Here is a 22,685-nt window from a genome sequence, read left to right as displayed (position 1 = left end):
AAACTTGGAAGTTCAAAGTCTCAATAACAATCTCAGCACGTATGATCACCGTCGTGATGGCTTTCGAGAAACTCAGGAGTCGGTTTTAAAAACGACGTTCCCCGCCAAGTCGGCTTCCCCTTAGTCTGGCATGCATCTGAGATCTACCCGGCCGATTTGAGACACTTCTCAGTACACCCACCGGCCTTACCCGACGGCACCTTTGAGTGAGTAGGCCTCCACATGCTCAAGGGAGGCTTTGGGGCTTGCGGGTCGGTTCGATCTCCCGGAGCCAACGGGTGGCAAGGGGCGGCTAAGGCAGGCCGGAATGCGGAGTGACGGCTGCACAATGATCAAGTTCTGGGACCATACTGGCGTCGAGTAGCTTTGGAGTCCACATATGCCACCTGTAGCCGAGCAGTTGAGATTCTTGCTTGGAATTCATCGGCCGCAAATTTCAGGGGGCCTGGGTAGGAGGAATCTTAGACGTGAATAATGAAAGGTGAAGCTGCCCCCCTTGAAACTGACGATACTTTCATGCGTCTGGGTACTAAGTATTAACAATATTCGAATTCGATGCTCGTAAGACTTCAACGGTGCCCAACCCCATGGTGCTACAGATACACCAGCGACCTCTTCATTAGGACGGATGATTGATCCGCACCACCGACCTATTCCTTATTCTCTATTCATCATAGGACATCCCGACGCATTGCCCGACGCTCCAACATGAAGGTCGCTGAGCTCCTTGGCGGTCATCTTCACCTCAGCGGCAATAGCCTCGTCGAACCTGGTCTCAGGATCGACCGTCTTGCCGATGGGGTCTTTCCTCACTACGCCGTTGGGAGCGATTTGCTGAAACATCTGCAAAGAATCGAACTGGGTATCTACCGCCTGAAGCCGAAGCTTCTCGTCGACGCGCGCAATCGTAACGCCCTGGATGTCGATGGGTCCTCCGTGCGCCTTTGCGGTCACCTTTTCTCCTTTGCTAAACGAAATCGTCAGAAAATGAACTCAAATGAGAAATGGTGGATGCATACTTATTAAAACCCACGTAGTCGTTCTTCATGACGCCCCAGTGGCGCCACTTGAAGGCAACAACAGGCGGACCGCTGTACACCTCGAGGACTTCCCAAGCGAAAGTAGGCATCATTCGCTTGAAGGTCTTGTGGCTGGACGCGAAGTCCGAGTAGTCGGGGCTGTAGTACTCATTTGGCGAGATGACGGCGTTGTAGGTGCCGACCTTGAGCATGTGCTCGCCTGACTGCGCTGCTCCGCCGTTGACTGAGAATGTGTACTTCTCGTGGTCGACAGTCCTCCAGTCCTGAAGTCTTGTCTTGAAGGACGCTTCAACCTCCCAGTTCTTGACCAGGTTCTCGACCAGCTCCGGCAAGCTGCCAGCAGCGTGGTTCATCTTCTTGCCTAGCCACATAATTAGCTTCCACCGTTCGCGTTTGAAAGCGCAGAGACACAATCTTACCTTCTCTCCAGACCCTCCGTGTCTTTGTGTAATCTGGCGCTCTGCCATATCGCCACTGGACGCCCTCGTCGCCAAACACAGCGTTGGGGGAGGTGACATAGTCCGGCAGGGCAGGCGATGCCGCGGCCTCAGCCTTACGGTCTTTGGGGGTTTCCACGATAACCATGGCGGCGAACTGGTTCGAACGAAGAAAAGAATCCGGACGAGGGGCGGAATGAGGCGTTGTCGCCTAGTTATGGTCTCTGGCTTCCGGAGATTGGGGTGGAAAGTCGCTGTGCCACGAGGGGGTGAAATTGTCTTAGATACGCGTGGGAGAAGAGAGACAACGGTGATACAAGTATTCCCGCAGTTGTCAAATCTCTAGCGGTGGCGCTGCTTCCTCACGGCCGTTCCGTCTCCGTCTGAAACGTAAAACGCGGCGGGAGACTGCGTCCCAAGAATCCTACAGCAACGTTCGGTCCTGCAGGAAAGCAAAATCTCCTGCACGAAATGGCGAGCCGAAGTCCGAGCTCCGGGAACACAATTACCTTTTCTTCTTTCGCCAGGCGCAGAACGCACGTGTAATTGTGTGTGTGTCTGTGGTCGGCAGAACAGGCCTGGACCAGCTGAAGTACCAAAGCGACAAAGGCTATGTGACACGAGGTAGCCACCCGGGAGCAACAAGTTCAGATTCTGCACTTTAATTTGCTGGAAGGGGTCCCGACAAGCGAATCCTGGCTCATCTGACTTGGTCAGCAAATTGATTGATTCAGATATCCCGATGACATGGTAGGGGGAGAATGGAAACATGCATGTTACCAGATCCGGCGTGATGTTCGATCCTTGCGCAACCTGAGTTGAGCGAGAGAGAATTCTGTCAATCAGAGAGGAAGAGAGATTTCAAGAGTAGACAGTTGCCCGGTCAGACTCGATGAGTGAAACTAAGGAGCAAAGTCTATTATCTCATAAACACAAATTTTCCTCGTGGCGGCAGCATGGCGTTCTTTATGTGAAGCGGTGTAGCCCGGCTTTTCCGGTTCAGAAGCCTCACTATCACATCTCATTATCAAAAGTCTCATCATAAAGTCATCGTCGGCACTAGGGAGGAGGGAGAAGGCTTAGCTCGTGTTGAGAGGAACGCAGGGAGGAAGGGAGGCTGCAATCCCGCAGCCCCATTGGCTCCATCGAGGGTCAGTAATCAAGCGCATCGCCGACTCTAATAGACCCCTGGAAGTGTCTCTCTTCTAACGCGTGGCTTCAATGTCTTTGATTGATCAAATCCATGTCTGTTTTGGCCCAAATGTCTCAGTTCGGCGTGCCACGCGTATAGAAAGCAAGCAACTTTCCGATGTCTTGGCGGCCAATCGTAGGCTATCGACAGAGACATTTTGACGATCTGTGGGGTGTCTGGTTCAAGAAGAAACGAGACCGACATGCCCGTGCTACCTTACCTCGTGGTCTGGCACGCTGAGAGGTGAATCATGTCCTTTTGCCACGCGACAACAAAAGAGTCTTGTCCTACTTCAATGTCATCATTATCGGAACGGAGGAAAGAATCCTTGATGCCGAAGTTCCCCAGCCCCTTGCCTCCTGGCATCTGGGTAATTATGTGCCGGGAGCATGTGAACCGACAGCTTTTTCAAAGACCGCCCCGTTCTCTGAATCCTTGGCGTGCATGATCCAACAAAAAGCTAGGGTTTTCAAATTTTCAATGTGCAGTAGACCGATTCTTAAGTGTACATAAGGTATTTGTATTCGGCGAGCTTCGCCGACTCGGCAATGCACCCAAGGAACGCCGTTGAGAGAAGCAAGGAGATGTACGTTTGAAAGCTTTGTGAGAAGAGCTCGGTCCGGAGCTACCGACAACAGCATCGTCATCCGGTGCATTTGTCACCGATGGTTTCCGGTTCTCAAACGTGCGGGATGCGCCGAGACACCCACTATTATCGGCCGAGGTCTCAAAGTGGAACCGCGTCCGGGTTCCGTGGACAGAGCGGGGAAGGGCACGATTCTTCGTGGAGGAATGTTCAGGCGGAATGGCAGGGCGAACCTTCGGTGAATGCTTCATTTGGCAGCTACATCTTTGCGAATACCACCGTGTCATTGAAACCCGGCTCAACCGAGAGGTCTAGAGTGACGATCCCAGAACTACCAGCCCAGACTAATTCACCGCACAACCCATCATCTCGCTGTCTAAGACAGAGGAAGCCTCATTTAGGAATCAGCTTGCATGCATATGCTGGTGCTTAGTATTACCGTTACTGTCCTCGTGGAATCGGTCGCACCGGGCGCCATGGGACGAACAACTCACAGGTGATTCCCGTTGAGGTACATGTTCGTGCATGATCGCACTATCACCGCGCGGGTTGTAATACGATGCAATGGAGCCAACTGCCTTCCTGGGGTTTTACGCCCGAAGGTTGCGGGGCCAGACAACCGCTTCGGGGCGGGAACATCCCGACCCAGAGCCGATCTGTGGAGAGTCTGCAGGTACTGTAGCATTTGCATCGAAAGACATCGGATCCCGCCGGCTATTATCCCAGCCAGGCTCTGTTTGTTTGGTGGGCCAACGGCAACTACATAGTCATTGTTGGCTGTTTTCTACTACCCCTCTTCTCGGACCACTCTCGCATCGGGGCTTCTATGTAACCATGCTTAAATGAACTGCCAAAAAGCTTCAAAGTCGCCACGTATAGGACCAAGGAAGGCCATGCTTTGTCACAATCTAATCAGCCGCCGAGAGTCTAGAAACTTGTAAACAACAGGTAAATCGCAATTGACGGATGTGATCTGCTTCCGAATGGAAGTTGTGACAATGTCATATGGAGTGACCAAGACATAAATACCAGCCAGAAGTCCGCAATCATCTTGTACACTCCATCCTCATCATCACAAGCTCAGACACCAAACTGCATCACCTTTAACACAACCCCATTGTCAATCACCTCCCAACCGCCATCATGCAGTTTACCATTTTTTCTCTTGCCACATTGGCCTCTTGTGCCGCTGCGCAATTCTGCGGTGTCGTCACCTCTCCCGCTCAGAGCTACATCCCCTGCGAATCAGAGCAATTCCCTGCCATGGACGCGGCCTGTACCACCATTGGAGGTACTGTGTCCGGTCACAACCGAGAAGTCGGCAACCAACTCTCCAACTGCATCACCTACTGCAACAATGTCCCCGCCGGTGGACACGACACCAACGGCCTCGCCGGTCGCTGGAACTACCACCTCTACGTTGTCGATTCGTGCACCAGCTGCGGATACTGCGGCGGCCAGTAGACGTCGCTGAATCTTCACGCGATCGGCCCGTGTTGGTCACCATGCGGGCGAAGGCCAAATGGTAGATGGTAAAACATTAGAACACTTGAATACGGCGACTCTGTCACGTTGTTCCCAAGATCGAGTTACTGGACACCAAAATATTCATGTACATACTACGACATGCAGACATGATTGGAGGTGTAAAAGAGATTGACATTTCATCACTTATGAACATTGACAGTTTGTTTAAAGTACTTGCAATCTATTTTCGTGATATCCTGGCTCCTCCAGCTTTGATCGAAAGTCATTGCGCAAAATATGAGATACATCAACATTGCGTCTGAGAAAACCAAACAGTCTAAGATGCTCCTCCATTAACACCGCCCTCGCGTCATTCTCAATGTGTTCTACAAGGGGTATTACTCCAAAGTGCATGACACCAAGGTCAGCAGACGCCATCAATCTCAAGGGATGAGCTTTCTGGGCTCTACCCGAACGCAGAAGCCTCGGGGCTTCACGAACCACGCGTTGGCGGTCGTCCAAGACCCTCCAGGCGCTGCCGCGTCTCCGTCAAGCTTGAAGTCGAAATCGCGGATGATTCTCGGGATCAGTTTCGTCATCTCCAAGATGGAAACATTCTTTCCCAAGCACGTCCTCGACCCCAAGCCGAACTATTTTAAAATTAGCCAGACCGCCAACTGCAAAGCTTGGAGAACCACACTTACCGGCATCCAGTTTCGGTTCATCAGGGAAAGCTTGTCTTCGTCGTCGATGAGCCAACGCTCAGGGCAGAACTTATCGGCATCCTGACCGAAGATGCTCTTGTTATGATGTTGGACCCAGCTGTTGATGCCAACAACAGACTAAAAGGTAAAAGAACACGTTAGCGAAATATTTTGTTTCCTCAAAGTTCATCAGTACGTACACCTTCGGGGAAGAAACGGTCGGCAATGGTGGCGCCTCCTTCAGGCACGACTCGCTCCAACGGCAGGCCGACGGCAGGGTGCATACGCAACGCCTCCTTAATGACAGCCTGCAAGTAAGGCATGTCCTGACCCTGCTTGAACGTGGGATTCTCCGAAAGCTCGCCCCGGCTGCTGAAGTCGTCGATCTCGGCACGCAGTTTTGTGACGCAATCCGGGTTTTTGAGCAGGTGGTACAAGATTCCAGAAAGACTGATGCCGGTTGTGTCTGAGCCCGCAAACATGTTGGTCGCGCATCCAATGAGAATGTGGTAATTGGTGAAGGCATCGGGGTCCTCGGAGTGTTTGGCAAGATACTTCCTCAAGAAAGTCTCACCGACACCCGCACCTTCTACGTCGGTCTTGGACTCGGCCACTGACTTTGGTGAAGCGCGCTCTTCCGTGACCCTGCTCTGAGTGAAGTTCATCACATACATGATGCGGTCGGTGCGGAAAAGAGGACCCATGGCTGAAAGAAGCGGAGCAATGTAGCGATGGAATGAGGGGAAAATTCCGGCGAGGCTTGAGTAAATCAAGCTGGCGTCAAGGTTTTCGATAACCTTGCCAATATCATCGCCGCGGTCCAGGAAGCCTAATCGCTTGCCGTACGTAATGTACGCAACGGCATCGAAGGCAAAGCACTGGAACCAGTGGCCGATGTCAACGGGTGCACCGGCCTTCGAAAATTCCAGCATACGTTGGGAGAAGATCTCGCCGCACTCATCAAGATACGGCTCGTAGTTGACGAGCGATGTCATCGAGAAGGCGTGCGCAAAGAAGCGTCTGTTGTGGGCGTGGCGTTTGATGGACTGATCGGAGAAAATGTTCCACCAAGTGTCATTTGGCTGGAATGAGGAGTACCAGATCGACTTGGGGAACTGAGTTCCGTGACCGTAGATAGTCTTGGATGCCTCAGCGTCATTGATGCTGTACCGATTGGGGCCGTATCTGACGATGGGGCCTAGTTGGGTGCATCTCGAGATTAGCATGTTCCACACGACCCAGCCTAGTATCTCTGCACATGAACTTACCATATTTTTCATGGAGAGAAATATTGACCTTTTCGAAATCACCTTGCTTAATGCGAAAGAAATACCAAAAGTCCGTAAAGCGCGCCAACATAGGCCCAGGTATGGACCGCAAAGGAGAGCGCACCCAATTGAACAACGCTGCAGCAACGTAGAAAAACAGGGCAAACACCGCCACGGCCAATAAAAGTTGATTATTCATGTTGTGAGGTCAAAGATGCTGAAAAGATTGGATGAACTGCTTGCTTGTCAAGGCTGGTGACATGAACTGGATCGATGCAGCTCTGAACATTCTTCGCGAGGAGCTTTATAGTCGACGGCCTGTCTCATTTTTTGAGTTTCATTGCTCCAGGTCTCGTATGGTTGTGATTGCTTTTGCGCGGACTGATACGCAATTGATGCATCACGTTCATGGGTTGCCTGTTGCGTAAAGGCGTACGGCTTAGAACACCAATTGGTCGTTGGCGATGGTCGAGTCATAGCGCCCCCGAAAAGCCCCAAAAAGCGGACGGCGTGGAAAATGAGCTGGCCCCATACGACGATGGCCGGCGGCGAATAGTCGATAAAACAATAATAATACTGGTGCTTGGCCTGAGACCTTCGCTTCAGCGAGTGGATCATACAGCGGCAGTACAACCTCGGGTGCTGATCCTTGGCGGTCTATCGTCGTCAACTTACACACCGCCAAACTTTCCGCCTGGTTTGTGTTGAAGCTTCCATTACGTATCAGTGATGACGCTCTATGGTTTCCCAGGAATGAAGCCTGGACTGAGAGGCAATCCGCTGTCCGCAGCTTGCGAAAGCAAGAACGAAATGATAGCACAGTTTGGATTGAAGTTATCGGATTTTGCCATCATCTGCCGAAGCTGCACGGAGCGCGTCGCGGTGATGGCGGGCACATAACTTTCATGGAGGGACCTGGGGCAACACCCGGAAAACGAAAGTTGTCCGAGACCGAGGTCGACCCGTCTTATGCTTGACACTCATGAAGGCGGGCTGGCCCCGCACGGGGTGCTCCGGCGAGTGGGGCTGCGTTCGAGCCGGGATTGCGGACCGGAGGCTATTGGATGCCGCGACCGAAGGTCAACGGCCATTGACTACTCTCGACCCCCCGCTACACTTTTATCGTCGACAAAGGTTTTCTACTTAACGAGCACACGACTACCGAAACCCATGAAAGCAGAGAGGCTCAGAAGGTCTTCCTTGACGAGCTGAGTGCTGAACTTTCAGCTTGGGGCTACCCCTGAAAGCCTCGACGATGAGGTATCATAACATAGAGCTATGGAGTCAGCATATTGATTCAAAGCTTCAAGTGAGAGTTTTGAAGGATTGGATTCGACAAAATCCAAACTGCGTACATTATTTGCGATGTGCCTACAGTGGGTAGCGGACCGCGGAGATCGCGTGGCCTACCTACATCGCTAGGTTTCCACTCATGTCTAGTACGTAGCCGGAGTAACACTGAGCCGGCCACCATCCGTCAAGACGCAATTACCATTGCAGTATGTGCCAGCTCGTGAAGCCAAATACAGTAGCGGTCCCATGATATCTTCCGGAAGACCTGCTCTCTCAGCAGGTATTTGATCCAAGGGGAAGGCTCCCTCAACTGTAGGATCCGTGCCTTGGATTAGGCTCGTAGTGAGATCAGTCGGGAACACTTGACATGTTTAGCATCGTTGACCGGAAACTTCGTTTGCTGGACGCCAACTTACGTCCTGGGCAGAGTACATTGGCTCGGATCCTGTACGGTACCAAATACGTCGCCAGAACCTTCAACATCATTGTCGTTGCCGCCTTACTAGTGCCGTAAGCAAATCCAGCAGTGATCTTTCTGTTGAAGCTGCCAATACTGCTGGTTGCAATGACCTGGCTCCTTCCCCCCTGATAATTAGACCGATTGCCTTTGTCCAAGAGTCCCAGGAATGTTATCGCTGTGTAGAACACAGCAGTGCAGTTGACGTGGTACGTGTTGGTGAATTCCTCCATGGGGATCTCCAAGAGAGCGTCTTGAACTTGCGCAATCGAGGCGCCCGGAGGTACGTTTCCGGAAGGCCCAGCAATACCTGAATTGGCAACGAGCAGGTTGATATACCCGACATCTTTTTCAATCATCGCCACTGCGTCCTTGAGGCTTTGGCGGTCTGTCACATCGCACTGGATGGGTACAACGTTCTCACAGCCCTGCCATAAGTCAGCGGGCATTGGACTATTGGCGATCATCAGTACGCACAATTTCTTTCGCAGCATCATCCAGCACCTTTCTTCTTCTGCCGAGTATGTAGACTTTCTTTGCGCCGTTTTCTGCTAACGCTCGTGTCATATAAAGTCCTAGCCCTGCAGGAATTGTGATTAGCCATCGAAGTAATGAAAGAGCCATGCTTGCGGACATACCACTGCCTCCGCCCGTTACAACAGCCACAATCCCTCGAATATCAAAAAGACTGCCTGATTTGTAGGACTGAGACATGGTAGATATGCACGAGTTCGGGCCGCGGTGGTGAGATTCGATGCGAAAAGAGGGTTAGATAGTTGGATTGAATGTAGGAACTTATGAAGAAGTGAGGAAATCGGCAGTCTACCATGTGAAATGGGTTGAAGATATGTCCTTGTTTTATTACTAAAATGTCTAGAATATCTGATGATCTCTTTTCTACGTTGGTAGTCCTTGTTCGCGGTGGCCTGCCAAATGCGGTCCGCGCGACCCCCACACGACTACTGCAGGCGTAGTCGAACGAGGGCAAATGGAGGCTAGCTTCCCATGTCCACCAAGCTGGACATTTTTCAAATGATCTCCCATAGAAATCTCTCAAGTGAAGTCAACGGAAGGTTATCGCGACCCTCTCAGTTATGCAAGCACGGGGGTGTGGGTGTTCTGGGGGACTCCAGGGGCTCGGGCCGGGACTGCGACCAGCTCCGCTTGGCGCACCGAAAGAACTTGTCAAGGAAGGAAAATGACCGTGTTCAAGGCTTTAAAATTCACTGTTTAAATTTCCTTTCAAAATACAAGCAAAAAAGTCGAAAATGGGAGATAAGTGTGCTCCTTGACGCTGTCAGTCTTTATGTGTCAATCCGCTTGTAAACTGACATTCTATCTGAACCCCGTCGCAGGCAAGAAGACGTTGTTGAGAAGTAATCGAATATAGTGAGGGTTTAGTGGAATCGGAAACAACGTGAATGTATTCATGTTAGTCGTCTTTGACGCTTGTGCCCCTACGAATATCTAACCCGACCAAAACTCCTCGCGTTGATATACCTCTCCAGCCCCAGCCGATAACCCGCATCAGCAGTGCCACCTCCTAGTTTAGTTGCGTCCGGTATCCACCGACGTCGGAGAAGAAGCTTAAAGCGAGCGTATATACAGGAGCAACCTATAAACACATGCAATTTGTATTCCTCTGCGCTTAAAATGCACGCTCTGTCGCGGCACCACCTTAGGCAACAGGGGGGAGGGCCAGGTTGGCGGGAATCCTTCCGGCGGAGCCACCGGCCACGTTCTTTGCGGGTACGTTCTGCTGCGATCCCTTGGCGGCCATCTTGTAGGCCTGCACGTCCGCATCCGCCTTACTGCAAGATTGTTAGTACTTCTCCCGTCCGCTTCTGTGTAAGTGAATGACTTACGGGTTAATGATCATAACCATGCCGAGTTGGCAGTGCATGCCCTGGGCGCAGTACAGGAGCATTGGCTCGGTGTTCTCGACCTGAACGTTGAAGGTTCCGATAGGAGAGCCATCAGTAACACCCGGGATGAAGCCGCTGTGAACAGCGTTGGGCTGCATGTCCCCAAGGGGCAAGCATGGTGCCTGGACGTTCGCAGCCTGGGTGACGGTGTGGTTGTTGGGCCAGAATTGGAACTGAACGATGTCGCCAGGCTGAGCTCTCACGATCTCAGGGTAGAAGAGCAACGACTTCTCGCGGGTCGGGCTACCGACGAGGACTGGGATAACCTTAGGAGTAGGTCCGGGAGGAGCGCCCGCGGGAGGCATGGGAGCAGGTGGTGCCTGGCGCTCTGCAATAGGGTCAGCTCGGGGTCATAGCACGTTGACCTCGTGGCTTTGTCTGCTTACCCTCGATGGCAGCAGCCATGGACGCGCCAATGATGGCGGAGAAGTAGACGACGACCGTGTTGAACTTCATTGTGGCAGACGGAGATCCGTGGGCTGGATGTTAATTACTAGAGACGTTGATTCGATATCGCAACAAGAACGCTAATGATCCCACGCATCAAGAAAAGGTCGGAGGAGGGCCCTGTGATATTTAAGCTACTCCTCCTTTGCACTGCAGAATCTAAAACGAATCGCACTCGCAGGAAAGCATCGCTCCTGCACCCGCTGACTAGAACGAAGCTTTTCTCTCTTAACCTTCCGCACTGGGCTAAATTCTCCCGATCATGAGACCGACTAAGCCCTTCAAAACGGACGGACATTCATCTTTTTTCTCGGTTTGCTGCCGCGATCAACAGGGGTAGCAAGTGAAGCTTGGGGCTCCCGAGAGATAGGATGACCGAACTGCCCAATAGGACGTGCTGAGTACCTCAAACGTGCCTTGTTTCGTTTCTTCGGCCACACTCCCTACCGAGCTGGCTTTCTGCTTAGAAATGAAGAAGAATATGTAGAGATGCTGCTTAAACATGCGGTGGGAGGGGCGGCACTTCGCTCTTTCGGAATGGAGGGGGAGCCGGCCAGTCAATAATCTGTCTGGCTGTGTCAGGGTGGCTCGAGATTGGACGACAAGCGCAAGGGGCGAAGCTGCGGGGGGTACGGTAGCTTATCCTCGCTCACCGGCCGCGGGCTTGCAGGAGTTAGCCATTTTGACTATAGAGTAGAGTTATGACCGGATGAAACGGTTGCGGAGTCGTTTCGAACACTCACGAGGCGTTGGCCGCCTGCTGGCTCCATCGCGACTTTCCGTGGTGGGGGATCTCCGAGCGTCGAGGAGCATAGGGGAGCGGGAGATCGGCACAAAGGGCACATTAACCTGCACATCTTATGGCATTGCGGCTCCCGGAAGATACTTCCCACGCGCGCGGGAGCCAGACTTGGTCTTGACGTCAACCGAGTTTTTGGGCTGAAAGCGGGAAATGGTTCGATGTATGTTAGGGTCGTGCGCACGTCTTGATCGTGTCAAAATCACGATTGTATTACCATATGCGATCACTTCAATCTAGTGAGCCTGATCTATTCTATCCAACATGTACGCCATCTAATTGCAATATCCGGTAACTTGGAACCACCCTGTTCCAAAAGCCGATGCCCTATTATTTCTCCGTATCTCCGTCTGTTTGGCTTTTTACATCCGTCTTCGGCTTGTTCCCTTTGACGCTCTTCCACTCGAAAAACCCAATTCCGAGGACCGTTAAACATCCGAGAACGGTCGCAATGAGAAACACGTTTTGCAGTGCCTTGTTGTACGACTCGATGATGCCGTCCACCGAATCGGGGTAGGTCTTGCGCATAGAGTCCACCAGCCCCGATGCTCCGGCGTTGATGACCACGGCCGGATTTACGTTGGGGACGTTTCGGCGGAGCTCGGCGACGAGTCGCGAGCTGAAGATGTTTTGCGCAACGGCTAGAAACAAAGTACCACCCAGGCTCTGTAGGAATACCAAGACCGAAGTAGCGAGGGCGATGTCGCGCCCCTTGAACACGGTTTGCGCGGCAATGATGCACTGCTGCCCTCCCAGACCCACCCCCAAACCCATTAGGACGAGTGAAGCAGCCCTGAGGCAGATGTTAGCACTTTGGGCAGACTGAATCGGAAAACGTAACAGGCCTTACCAGAACGCCGTGTCAGTGTCGACGGTAAACGAATAGATCAAGCCACCAGCCACGGAGGAAATGACAGATGACGCGATGATTTGCGGCACGTAGTAGCCAATTTGACTCGTCTAATGATTTATCAGCATTAAGTGTCAACGTCGTCAAAACGGCGGAGGGACGTACCAAGATCCCGGACACGATTGTCGCAACGGACATCGAGGCTGATGATGCGAGCAGGTCGATGCCACTCTTGTAGGCTGAGTGGTTCTTGACTGCCTGCAACCAGATCGGGATGTAGTAGACATCGATAAAGAGCAGAGAGAACAAGAGTAAGATTGTCCAACATGAGGCGATCATGGTTCGCTGAGATATGATGCGAAGAGGAACCGTTGCCTTGTCGCCCTCGCTATATTGGACGAAGCCCCACAAAAGAAAACAGAGCGCGAAGATGCACCAGCAAAGGATGATGCGCCAGTTGCTCCAGGCGTACTCGGTTCCACCCCACTGTAGAGCCAGTAGAAGACAGATGACCCATGGAATGAGGAGCAGTGTTCCGACAAGGTCGAAGTTGTCCATGAACTCTTTGAAGCCTCTTGGTTCCTTCTTTGCCTGTTCGGGAAGCCTCAGAAAGAGGAGAATCACAGCGAAAGTTACACCTCCCAAGGGAATATTAATCCAAAAGCACCATCCTGCCACAAGTCAGCAAACAGAAAATCATCCAAATGATAGCAGCCAAGATCGTACTCCAGGTAGCCTTGTCAACGAAGACGCCGCCGAGGGTCGGTGCGATGACCTGAGAGACTCCGGCAGCGGCACCAATCGCGGCGGTGAAAGTGGGCCGCTTATGAAGCGGTACACTCTTGGTGATGATCTAGATCCTTGTCAGCCGGTGTCTGCGGCGGCCGTTGGCGCTCCCGAAACCTACAATTAAAGCCCCGGTCATCAGGCCGGCCGCACCCACTCCGGAAACCGCTCGTCCGACGATGAGAACGACGGAGTTCGGGGCCGCGGCACACACCACTGACCCCACCTCGAAGATGGCCAGCCCGATCAGGAAGATCCACTTGATGCTGTACTCGGCATAGAGCTTTCCGAAGAGAAGTTGGAAGGAACATTGTGTGAAGAGGTAGGCAGACCCGTACCACGCTACGTCGGACAGCGAATTGAACTCTGAAGTGATTTTAGGAATGGCAGTTGCCAAGATTGAGCGGTCCTATGAGAGACGAGGTGTCGGTTAATAGATAGCAGTAAAATTTGCTTGGCTGTCGAGAACTTACTAGGCCAAAGCAGAGAATAGCAAGAAATAAACCAATCGAGATCGCCGTAAGGGCCGGGCCGCTGGGATAGACTTCGATTATTTCGGCTTGGCTTTGGGCACCCTGTTCCGACTCCGGTATATCCGTTTTCTCTGAGGGTGTCCTCAGTGCTGGTGTAGCGTTGACCGGCCTGGTGTGATGTCACTCGTGAGCAGGTGTTCCGCTGCCGAGCCGCTAAGGACCTCCGCAAACTTACATGGTTTCGGCGGAATATGCCCCGGAAGACGCCATTCGAAGGAATATTATCGTTTGCGCTGGTGTTCAAATGTGGGAATTTAGATGTTCGATATCTAACACTAGGTTGCCTGTGCTTTTCGAGTATTTGTACTACTCTTGGCCATCTCGAAAAACAATCCCATCTTCTTGTATTGATCCTCATGTCCGAACATTCTGACTGCCCTCGACATCGGTCCGTACGGGAAATAGCCCGTCAGCAAGTGTTGGTAATTAGTGGGCTAATCCCTAGGGACTTTGGTCTGCTTCTACCCTTTGAGCCCAGCCACATCCAATTTGTGGAGGTCTGCTCCATTTTCGCTTCAGCCTCGACAGGCAGCAGATCTCTAACTGTTGCAGCAAAGGAGGTCATGTCCGAGGGCACTCATGCAAATTGGTGGAAGATGCTGCCTAGCGCTGACCCTTGTCCCGCCAAAATGGCTCCCTAGCCGGGGTTAACACGGGTGAAAGTGGGAATTTGCGCGTCCATCGGTGGTCGGGTGGTAAGTTAACACCCGACTCCGTGTTCGCATATCCTCATCTGCCCAATCAGATGCTGCCATTATCGCCCGATCTTCGACATACGGGACTTAAGACTGACACCGGTCCCCGGTCTTTGACAGCTTTCGTCCGTTCCCAGCTACGCCGTCATCCGCGACATTTCTGCGATTTTGCCATTGCTTGTGATATGCCATTTTGAGCGCCGAATTCACAGAGCACACGCCATAATTGTTGTTCTATCGGCTCGAAGATGACAAATATTTCTCCAGAAGAGGAGGGCAGTAGCCCGGAGTTCATTGCGAACGCGAAAAAGCTCCGCGCTTGCAGCAATTGTGCGCGCCTCAAGATCAGATGCAGGTGGCCACCGGCCACGGAGCATGGTGAACCAACCGATTGCACAAGGTAGGGAGAGATTGCAGACTCCATTCTGGACTCTCCAAGAATGACTTGCAGAGAGCTAACACAAGGTAGATGTTCCCGGATGAACATCCGCTGTCGGGTGCCGGAACCAGTACCCAGAAAGAAACGGGGAAAGTCAAGGTAAGTCTTTTTTCTCGTACTCTTCTGGTCCCTTTTCGAGTGTCGAACTGAGATATCTTGGTGCCTTCTGGCATTAAATATCAGCTGTGGTGGTCATCTGTGTTCCCATGACGCTGACCACTCGCCCCTAGTCGAGTCACTGAACTAGAGAAGAAAATCGATGGCCTAGTCAATCTTTTCCAGACTCAACAACAGACCAAGCAACATGGAGCTCAAGCTCTTACTCCCGCTACCAGTTCATCGACTTATGAAGAGAATCAGCTGCGTGGATTACTGCCATGCGCTGGACTCCCCATGCCTCAAGCTGACACCGAGGCATCCTCCAACGCCGTCACCCCCGACCCTCACTGCAGCACCCAACACACCCCAGATGTCGGTCCTTCGAATACCTTGCAGTTGGTCCCTGGACTCTCCCTCACCATGGATCAAGCCGAAGAATACCTCAACATCTACCGCACTCGCATGGTCCCACATTTTCCCTTCATACCTATTCACGTGAATGTGACGGCGCGGGAGCTCCACTCCCAAAAGAGATTTCTTTTCTGGTGCATCATGCAGGCTCTCATTCCTCAGGAAGCCCCTGTCCAGAAGGCGGTAGATGACTGGATCAGGCACCATGCAGCAGTACATATCATCGTGAACAGGGAGAGGAAGCTTGAGCTGCTGCAGGGCCTGTTGATCTACATTGCCTGCTACGCTTGGTGGGTGTACCCCGTCTCAGTCTTGTCCAACTGAGGTTGCTGACCTTTGTCCTCATATACAGGGGAGACGTCCATATTCACTTGGGCATGAGTGCCAACGGCCTTCTGCAACTTGCCATCGGCATGGTCTCAGACATGAGCGTCAACACTCTTGCTGGACCACTAGCCTGGATGCCCAAGACCATGTTATCGGATGCATGGGCTGTTATCAGCAAAGGAAAACACTTCGAAACCCCAAAACAGACTCTCGAAGAGCAGAGAGCGGTCTTGGGAGGCTATTTCATTGCATCTAGGTATGAGCCTCAGTTCTAACCCCATCTTGCTCCGAATCAATGCTGATCTAGTGATCCATAGCGTGGCCATCTCAATGCGAAGAAGCCCCCAAGTACAATGGTCAGCATATATGGCGCGATGCTGCAGAACTATCCGCGAAGCAGGGGAGTTCGCAACAGACTCGAGCTTAATTGCCTTCGTCCGCATGCAACATATAACCGATCGTCTCAGATCTTTGTTCCCTATCTATGACAGAGACGAGGACACAGCTGCTCCATTCTTCAAGGAGCACTACAGCGCAATATTCTCGTCCATACGGAAGGAGATGGAGGACCTTCAGAAAGAGGAGCCTGGGATACACAAAGATAATCGTAAGTTGCTCTTTCTCTAACCCAGGCAACATCCACTTACCGGACTCCTCCGCGCAGCGCTTGTTTGGTGTCACTACGTGACCCTCGCAGTCAGACTCTACGAGCCTGCACTGGGTATGCGACCAATGAGCCCAGCAGATACACCGTCGCCGACCGAGCCATATAGCCGAACTGAAGCCCTCTGGAAATGCCTTGAGTGTGTTCAGGCCGCCATGGATGCTTTAATGTCCATACCTGCAGAGATGTACGCATACCTGCCCTTCACTCTGGTCTCCAGCACCGCCTTCGTAATGATGGCAGCGAACCGGCTTCTTTTGGAAGACGGCAGCCCCGACTGGGATGTTACTATCGCTCGGCAAAAGATTCCACACGCGGAAAACGCACAACGAATGGCGGACAGATTCGAAGAGGCGGATAATGTTGCCCTTGTTGTCGGCCAGAAGAGGCGTCTGTTTGAAGACCAGACGTCTAGGTGGGCGAATTACGCCTACCGCGCACGGTGGATGAAGAACTGGTATCTGAGCAAAGTGTCTCCTCCGCAGCGGGAGCCGTCTGCCGAACAACCACCCAACAACGCGGAGGGTTCAGCGAACGACCCGAGCATGTCTTGGGTGGATGATGTCACCATGGACAAGATGTTTTGGGGACAGATGATTGTGGACGGGTTTGGACAGATGCCTTATGATTTTCAGTTTGGTAACGATTCCATGCAGACCTTGCAGGGCATCATGTGGCAGGATGGTATGAGCACGACTGAGACGATGGCCATGGCGAACATGATACCCCAGTAAGACTTTTCTAAATTTCAAACTGATCAATAGCGAGGTGGTGCGACGAACAAAATCAGCACTAAATTCATACAGCGTGGAATCTAAGATACCATCAACAGATCCATACGACAATACATTATCCTCGTCGTTGCGCTACTGTACCTCATTGAATAGCTTCCTGCCTCGTGCTTAATCCATGTCCCCCCTGTTATATCTTCAACAGATCCGGGCTTCTCCGCTTAGCTCGCTCTCGTGGTCCAATGGGGCTTATCACCTTCGACTTCCTTGCTACTCTCGATGACCTCGGTCGTGCAATTCTAATCATACCCTGCATCTCTAGACTCTTTTGAGGCTCATCCATCTTTTTCACCGGACTGATTAATGCGACTTTGACTGATGTTTGCAGACCTCGTTCCCTCATGCCTGCAAAGAGTCGAGGAAACTCCGACATCCACGACGTTGATGCTCCCCCACTCTTCTCCAGCAGCTCTAGGTCAACAATGATGTAAATCTGCTTTAGGCCCTCTAGAGCTGCACCTAGTATCGAAAACCATCCAGACTCGGAAACTGTGCTTTGGAAGCGACACGCGTTTAGAGAGGCAGAGCGCTCGTCCAGCATGGTTTGATTGAGTTGTAACACCTGGCAGGTGATGTATTTCAGAACATCCATTGGTGTGGAATCATGCTCGACATGACCCGGGTTGAGGGCCCAGATCACAGGCACACCTGCTTTGGAAACGAGGTCAATGATATCGACCGCAAAATCTCTCGTAAGCAGGCGACTATTGAATGATCCCTGTACTAAGATTTGGCTTGATGATGTTCCTTCGCCCCATTTTTGAAGAAGAAAATGATTTGACACTACGTGACTCTGCTGGCTCGCCCGGCGACGAATTGATCTTCTAGCACAAAAGTTTTGGCGGACGTTCGCTGGGTTCGGAAACGGGGACACCGAGAGAAAAGACAAAATCTGCGAAAACTGGACCTCCGTTATTCTGCGATTCGTGTCGATAATGCCAGAGTATTGCAGTTTTCCAAGGTCTAATCAGCTGTTTAGTTTACTTTCGACGAGAAGAAACCACTCATCGGACGTACCTTGTAGCGAGCGGTTCATCTCCATCAACAGATCTCGCGTCTCTTTGTGTTCCAGTCGCAACTGGCGCAGTTCGATATGGCTCATTGTCAATGCCATTCTATCAATGGAGCGGCTCGTTTCTTGTATGTTGTCGACGATGTCCCTGAACTTCAAAGGGAATGGGTTGCCGAGTGCGGAAAGGGCTCTCAGTGGACGTGGCTTTTGATACCACCTGATAGCTCGAACAGTGAATTCCATGATGTGACAGTATAACTCAGACACGGCATCTTCAATGACTTTGGTCGGATAGAGCGAAAGATGAGCTTCAACATGGCGAAGAGCCTCAGCAATGCGACATAGTGCTTTACTCAGTTCTTTGACAAGGCTCTCGTAGTTCAGAACTCCCTACTGATCGCATCATTAAAGGTGTTACGGTAATGTATCTGGTCAGTACCTACCACTAAGAGAAACTTCACGGCTCCCCATGCCAAAGCAACATACTCTGGATGATGCTGCGAGATGACATCGAGAATGTGACCGTAGTATAAGATCTTTTCCGAGAGTCTCCGGGCCCATTTCCAGGCTTTGCTATGTGCCTGGTTCGAATAAGCATTCTCTGACATACGAATACTGTCAAGTACTCCGTGAATACCATGCTCAGATTGCAATTGAGCAGCTATATTATCGCCAAAAGCATCTCGAAAGACCCCTTTCGCATAGTTGAAAACAACTTCTGTACGATTGCTTGATGCTGACCTATAAATCATTAGCACCGCAGGAAGGCCGAGAGCTGAAATGCTCTCACGAAGTGCCAAGCTCCGGCAAGATCCATCCGTGCGCATCCAGACTCTTCGAAGACATTTTCAATGACCGAGCCCTTTGTGCATGCTTCTGGCAACTGTAATATATCACCTAAGGCTGCTCAAATATCGCGGATAAAATGGGTTGTATCAAGAATGAGCGCGAGCTTTGGCTGTTGCCTTCAGAACAACTTGCCAAGCTTGAACCTGCAAGGCAAATGACCAATCGGGCTGTGCCACAACTTGACTCTCCGTGCGCCCCAAAGTCGAGTGACATCAGCAGTGGTGGGTCAGTGTGCCAAGCAAGCTGCCTTCGACCTGGCTCCAATTGTGTCGATGTGAGCTTGCATTCACGACCTCTTTCGCGACCTCCGCGAAATCTCTGCTCTTTTCTGCGATCCTCATTCTTGTCTCCCACCAGTGGCGTCGAGATCTTTCCTCGTTGCGTATCATTCTTTGAATGTCCTTGCCTACGCTGGATAGCAACTCCATAGTGTCAGCTTGCAGCACGCTTTTCATTGCGTCAATGAAATGACTCCTGCACCTGACAAATTGGTGTGTATAGCCATGGCTATCTCCATTGCGATGACTGTACCGACTAATTTCCTGGGACAGGCAGAGGCGGTTGCATTACTGGCTTCGTTCCAAAAGCAACATCAGGCGTCTATTCCAACCGCCGAGAAGAGGAACTGCAATGCCCTTGACCATGAGAATGATTATCTGGATTCAAAACGAGTTCGGATGAGCTTATCTCCAATCGAGCGCTCATGCCCTGGTGACGACTTGCTCGCATCTAACCCAAAGGGTGATCCTGCTATCAACAACACATCGCTATCTCTTAGGCGTGTCTCTCGTTCTAACATTCGCAACTGGCGTCAAATTTTCTGCGATACCCTGAACATCTCGTCGCACATTCCCGACGATGATCTCGAATACCTACTGGAAGACAGACTATTGCCCTTCACACCGGCCCAGAACGTCTCGTCTCCACAACCAGCCGAACCTTCTTACAGGTTTTTGCATAGAACCGCTTGCCAAAACTCCCTTCATCGACGTCTTTGGGTTGACGAGCCTTTCCTCGCCGGGATTGATGGTTCGAGGCATCTGTCCGGAAAAGACGAGGTGTCCGACTACCTAGAACAAATCCACAAACACAAACTTACCTTCCTAATCATCAAAGAATACAACTGTTGTGGCAATGCTGCAGCATTCGACAAGGAAGATAGACTAGTGCCTTACGGTGAAACCCTGATCCTGAACTCCGCACAGCTTTGCAAGGCCTTGAATCATGTACAGAAACGTGTCATTGATCGTATCAACTCAGTAAGAACATTCGACATACATGTTGAGAGACCTGATCTTCAGTACTGGCTCTATTGTTTCCAGGATGATGTCATCCAGCTTGCAGAGTCTAACAACGACAAGGAGGTGGGGTGCTTTCTCGATTTTGTTCACACACACAAATCAAAAGAATTAAATCAGATCAGGGAGACTTTGGCCAAAGGAAAAGTCATCAAGAGATTACTTCCGTATCTTTTTGTAGGTTTCATGCGATAATTACTTACACCACTTGTAACTTCGGCGGACATCCAGCTAATGATTCATTACCAGGTTCCCTACCAGGTCTGCATCCTCAAAAGCCAGCAAGGATACGAACTCTCGCGTGGTGTGAGGCTTAGCTCATGGCCCGAATTTGAGAGTTCCTTCATACCTTTAGATAAGGATATCGCAGATGCCGGGAATAGCAGGAACGTGACAACGAAAATGAACTCGCCACAGTTTCACTGGGAATTCAATGGCCACTTCTATCATTCTGTTAACCCAAACGTCACTCACAAATTCGACTGGATTAGCGACGAACCTTTGGAAATCGTCAACTTGCCTTTGGTTCCTTACAAATATTTAGATAATACGGTGCAATTTATGTTGCAGCAGAGGGGCCAAATGATCTGGAGTTGCCGCTACCAAAAGTTCGTGTCATATTCGGGGTACGATTCTCCAGAATTAGAACGGTTTGTGCGTGCGTGTCCCATCCTTCGAGGGAGGATATTCACTAATGCTTAAATTTCTTAGATTGACTCCCGCTTCATGATCGACTGTAACTCGTTTCGATACATGCAGCCTCCGCCGAAGACTTCGAGTCAAACACCCAATGCGGGGGTGATTGACAATTTTGGGCCAACCGAAATGAAGAAAGAAGAGCCACCAGCAGGAGATTTCGTTCTTCTCCTGCCTGCAACTTTGATGGGATTTAATATGCAGGATAAGCGATGGAGTAAATCTTTTCAACTTATCTATTAGTCGGCAAATTTCTTACATTTTTTAGAATCGTTGGTCATGTGCCGCGTACGGGAGGTGGATTGGGACAATGAGGCTTTCCATTGTCTTGTTCTTCCACAAGACACGAAAGACGTCAATAAAGCCCTGGTAACTCATCGAGTAGCGCATTCGAAATCAAGCGACCTTATTCAAAGTAAAGGAAGGGGCTTGACCCTTCTTTTTCATGGGTAAGTCATTTGATGTTACTTCGCACTCGGAAACTGATAAACCTGTCACAGCCCGCCGGGTACCGGAAAGACTCTCACCGCGGAGAGGTGGGTCACCAAATCGCTTGCCCTATATTGATACTTTAGGTTTCTCTAATCATTCTTCTACCATGCATAGCGTTGCTGAACATGCTCGGAAACCTCTATATCGCGTTACTTGCGGTGATATCGGCACTCAACCAGAGGCGGTGGAGCAGTATATGAAGCAAGTTCTCAATCGAGCAAAGGTTTGGGACTGCGGTATGTCTCCCGCCAACTCCTCAGGCTATATGTATCACATTCATTTGCTGACATCAATTGAGTCGTTCTACTTGACGAAGCAGAAGTCTTCCTCCAAGAGAGGTCCCTTACAGATCTTCACAGAAACGCCCTGGTATCTGGTAAGCAAAGAGCCAACATGTCAATCCTTTCTGCTGTGTTGGGATGGCATTTAATAAGATTTCAACCGCACAGTTTTTCTTCGAGTTCTTGAATACTACGACGGTAAGTTGGAATCTTTCAGAAATGAGCAAGTATACATAGATCTGCTTCTGATTGCACGAAATCATGATAGGCATCTTGATTCTCACAAGCAATCGAGTTGGAACTCTGGACGAAGGCTTCAGATCTAGAATCCAGCTTGCTCTAGAGTACTCTAAGTTAGACCGAGGATCACGCCGGAAGATCTGGGAGACCTTCGTCGAGCGCCTGAATGACGATCCTACCATATCAGGCGAGCTTGACATCACTAACCTCCGGAGCAATCTTGCAGAGTTGTCAAAATATGAGCTAAATGGACGAGAAATCAGAAACGCTATCAACGTAGCGAAGCCGGTCGCTCTCTCTTGCGGTGACAAAGTGGACTTTCAGTGTCTCAAAAAGGTGATCGGTGTCCAGAGTCGATTCGATCGGTATATCAGAGATATGAATGAGGGTTTGGATGATGACAAGGTGGCTAGGGAGGAAGGGAAACGATAGTCAAGACGCGATAATTCGGCACGGTACATTTGTATTGGAGTTTTGAGGCCGTGGTTGCCAAGGGTCTGTTAACAGAAAACGAACTAATCCCATGAGAAGGAGATTGGTGAGTCTGCAGCATATTACTCTAACCCAGAAATTTGCCTCCATCTCACTACAGGAATTCAAAAGTCAC

At 51.0% G+C, this 22,685-nt stretch overlaps 9 protein-coding genes across 9 annotated transcripts; 3 read left to right on the top strand and 6 right to left on the bottom strand.

Moving 5' to 3' along the window:
* Nucleotides 1–657: 657 nt before the first annotated feature.
* PRPX (Pathogen-related protein) lies at nt 658–1,625 on the bottom strand (the record flags this gene model as incomplete). Its single annotated transcript, XM_032024276.1, has 3 exons — nt 658–967; nt 1,020–1,401; nt 1,460–1,625. 3 exons carry the CDS (start codon nt 1,623–1,625, stop codon nt 658–660), a joined length of 858 nt encoding a protein of 285 aa, XP_031879005.1.
* Nucleotides 1,626–4,398: 2,773 nt separating this feature from the next.
* On the top strand, nt 4,399–4,719 carry CGGC5_v005727 (uncharacterized protein; the record flags this gene model as incomplete). Its single annotated transcript, XM_032024275.1, has 1 exon — nt 4,399–4,719. The coding sequence occupies one exon, from the start codon at nt 4,399–4,401 to the stop codon at nt 4,717–4,719; it is 321 nt and encodes a 106-aa protein (XP_031879004.1).
* A 446-nt stretch (nt 4,720–5,165) lies between these two features.
* Nucleotides 5,166–6,893, bottom strand: PDA6-1-1 (Pisatin demethylase; the record flags this gene model as incomplete). The annotated part of the gene is made up of 4 exons (XM_032024274.2): nt 5,166–5,372; nt 5,427–5,564; nt 5,627–6,624; nt 6,695–6,893. 4 exons carry the CDS (start codon nt 6,891–6,893, stop codon nt 5,166–5,168), a joined length of 1,542 nt encoding a protein of 513 aa, XP_031879037.2.
* A 1,237-nt stretch (nt 6,894–8,130) lies between these two features.
* Nucleotides 8,131–9,158, bottom strand: SAT3-3 (Short-chain dehydrogenase/reductase SAT3; the record flags this gene model as incomplete). The annotated part of the gene is made up of 4 exons (XM_032024273.1): nt 8,131–8,348; nt 8,404–8,872; nt 8,922–9,025; nt 9,083–9,158. 4 exons carry the CDS (start codon nt 9,156–9,158, stop codon nt 8,131–8,133), a joined length of 867 nt encoding a protein of 288 aa, XP_031879006.1.
* Nucleotides 9,159–10,122: 964 nt separating this feature from the next.
* On the bottom strand, nt 10,123–10,825 carry CGGC5_v005724 (Extracellular serine-rich protein; the record flags this gene model as incomplete). The annotated part of the gene is made up of 3 exons (XM_032024272.1): nt 10,123–10,255; nt 10,310–10,697; nt 10,756–10,825. 3 exons carry the CDS (start codon nt 10,823–10,825, stop codon nt 10,123–10,125), a joined length of 591 nt encoding a protein of 196 aa, XP_031879038.1.
* Nucleotides 10,826–11,945: 1,120 nt separating this feature from the next.
* aflT-6 (Efflux pump aflT) lies at nt 11,946–13,994 on the bottom strand (the record flags this gene model as incomplete). Its single annotated transcript, XM_032024271.1, has 7 exons — nt 11,946–12,408; nt 12,466–12,575; nt 12,631–13,136; nt 13,192–13,318; nt 13,373–13,660; nt 13,725–13,893; nt 13,960–13,994. The coding sequence occupies 7 exons, from the start codon at nt 13,992–13,994 to the stop codon at nt 11,946–11,948; spliced, it is 1,698 nt and encodes a 565-aa protein (XP_031879013.1).
* A 733-nt stretch (nt 13,995–14,727) lies between these two features.
* On the top strand, nt 14,728–17,325 carry WAR1-2 (Transcriptional regulator WAR1; the record flags this gene model as incomplete). The annotated part of the gene is made up of 7 exons (XM_032024270.2): nt 14,728–14,879; nt 14,949–15,017; nt 15,149–15,718; nt 15,781–16,011; nt 16,073–16,362; nt 16,420–17,149; nt 17,226–17,325. The coding sequence occupies 7 exons, from the start codon at nt 14,728–14,730 to the stop codon at nt 17,323–17,325; spliced, it is 2,142 nt and encodes a 713-aa protein (XP_031879025.2).
* A 15-nt stretch (nt 17,326–17,340) lies between these two features.
* CGGC5_v005721 (uncharacterized protein) lies at nt 17,341–18,862 on the bottom strand (the record flags this gene model as incomplete). Its single annotated transcript, XM_066151502.1, has 4 exons — nt 17,341–18,173; nt 18,228–18,612; nt 18,666–18,803; nt 18,860–18,862. 4 exons carry the CDS (start codon nt 18,860–18,862, stop codon nt 17,341–17,343), a joined length of 1,359 nt encoding a protein of 452 aa, XP_066009037.1.
* Nucleotides 18,863–20,771: 1,909 nt separating this feature from the next.
* Nucleotides 20,772–22,510, top strand: CGGC5_v005720 (uncharacterized protein; the record flags this gene model as incomplete). Its single annotated transcript, XM_066151501.1, has 7 exons — nt 20,772–21,023; nt 21,081–21,282; nt 21,334–21,514; nt 21,566–21,601; nt 21,672–21,793; nt 22,007–22,036; nt 22,107–22,510. 7 exons carry the CDS (start codon nt 20,772–20,774, stop codon nt 22,508–22,510), a joined length of 1,227 nt encoding a protein of 408 aa, XP_066008993.1.
* Nucleotides 22,511–22,685: the final 175 nt, after the last annotated feature.

This window comes from Colletotrichum fructicola (genome assembly GCF_000319635.2).
Source record: "Colletotrichum fructicola Nara gc5 chromosome Unknown KSG_Nara_v1_contig03, whole genome shotgun sequence".
In the NCBI taxonomy this organism is placed as follows: domain Eukaryota; kingdom Fungi; phylum Ascomycota; class Sordariomycetes; order Glomerellales; family Glomerellaceae; genus Colletotrichum; species Colletotrichum fructicola.
Note: the sequence above shows the minus strand (reverse complement) of the source record. Positions and strands in the feature narration are given on the sequence as shown.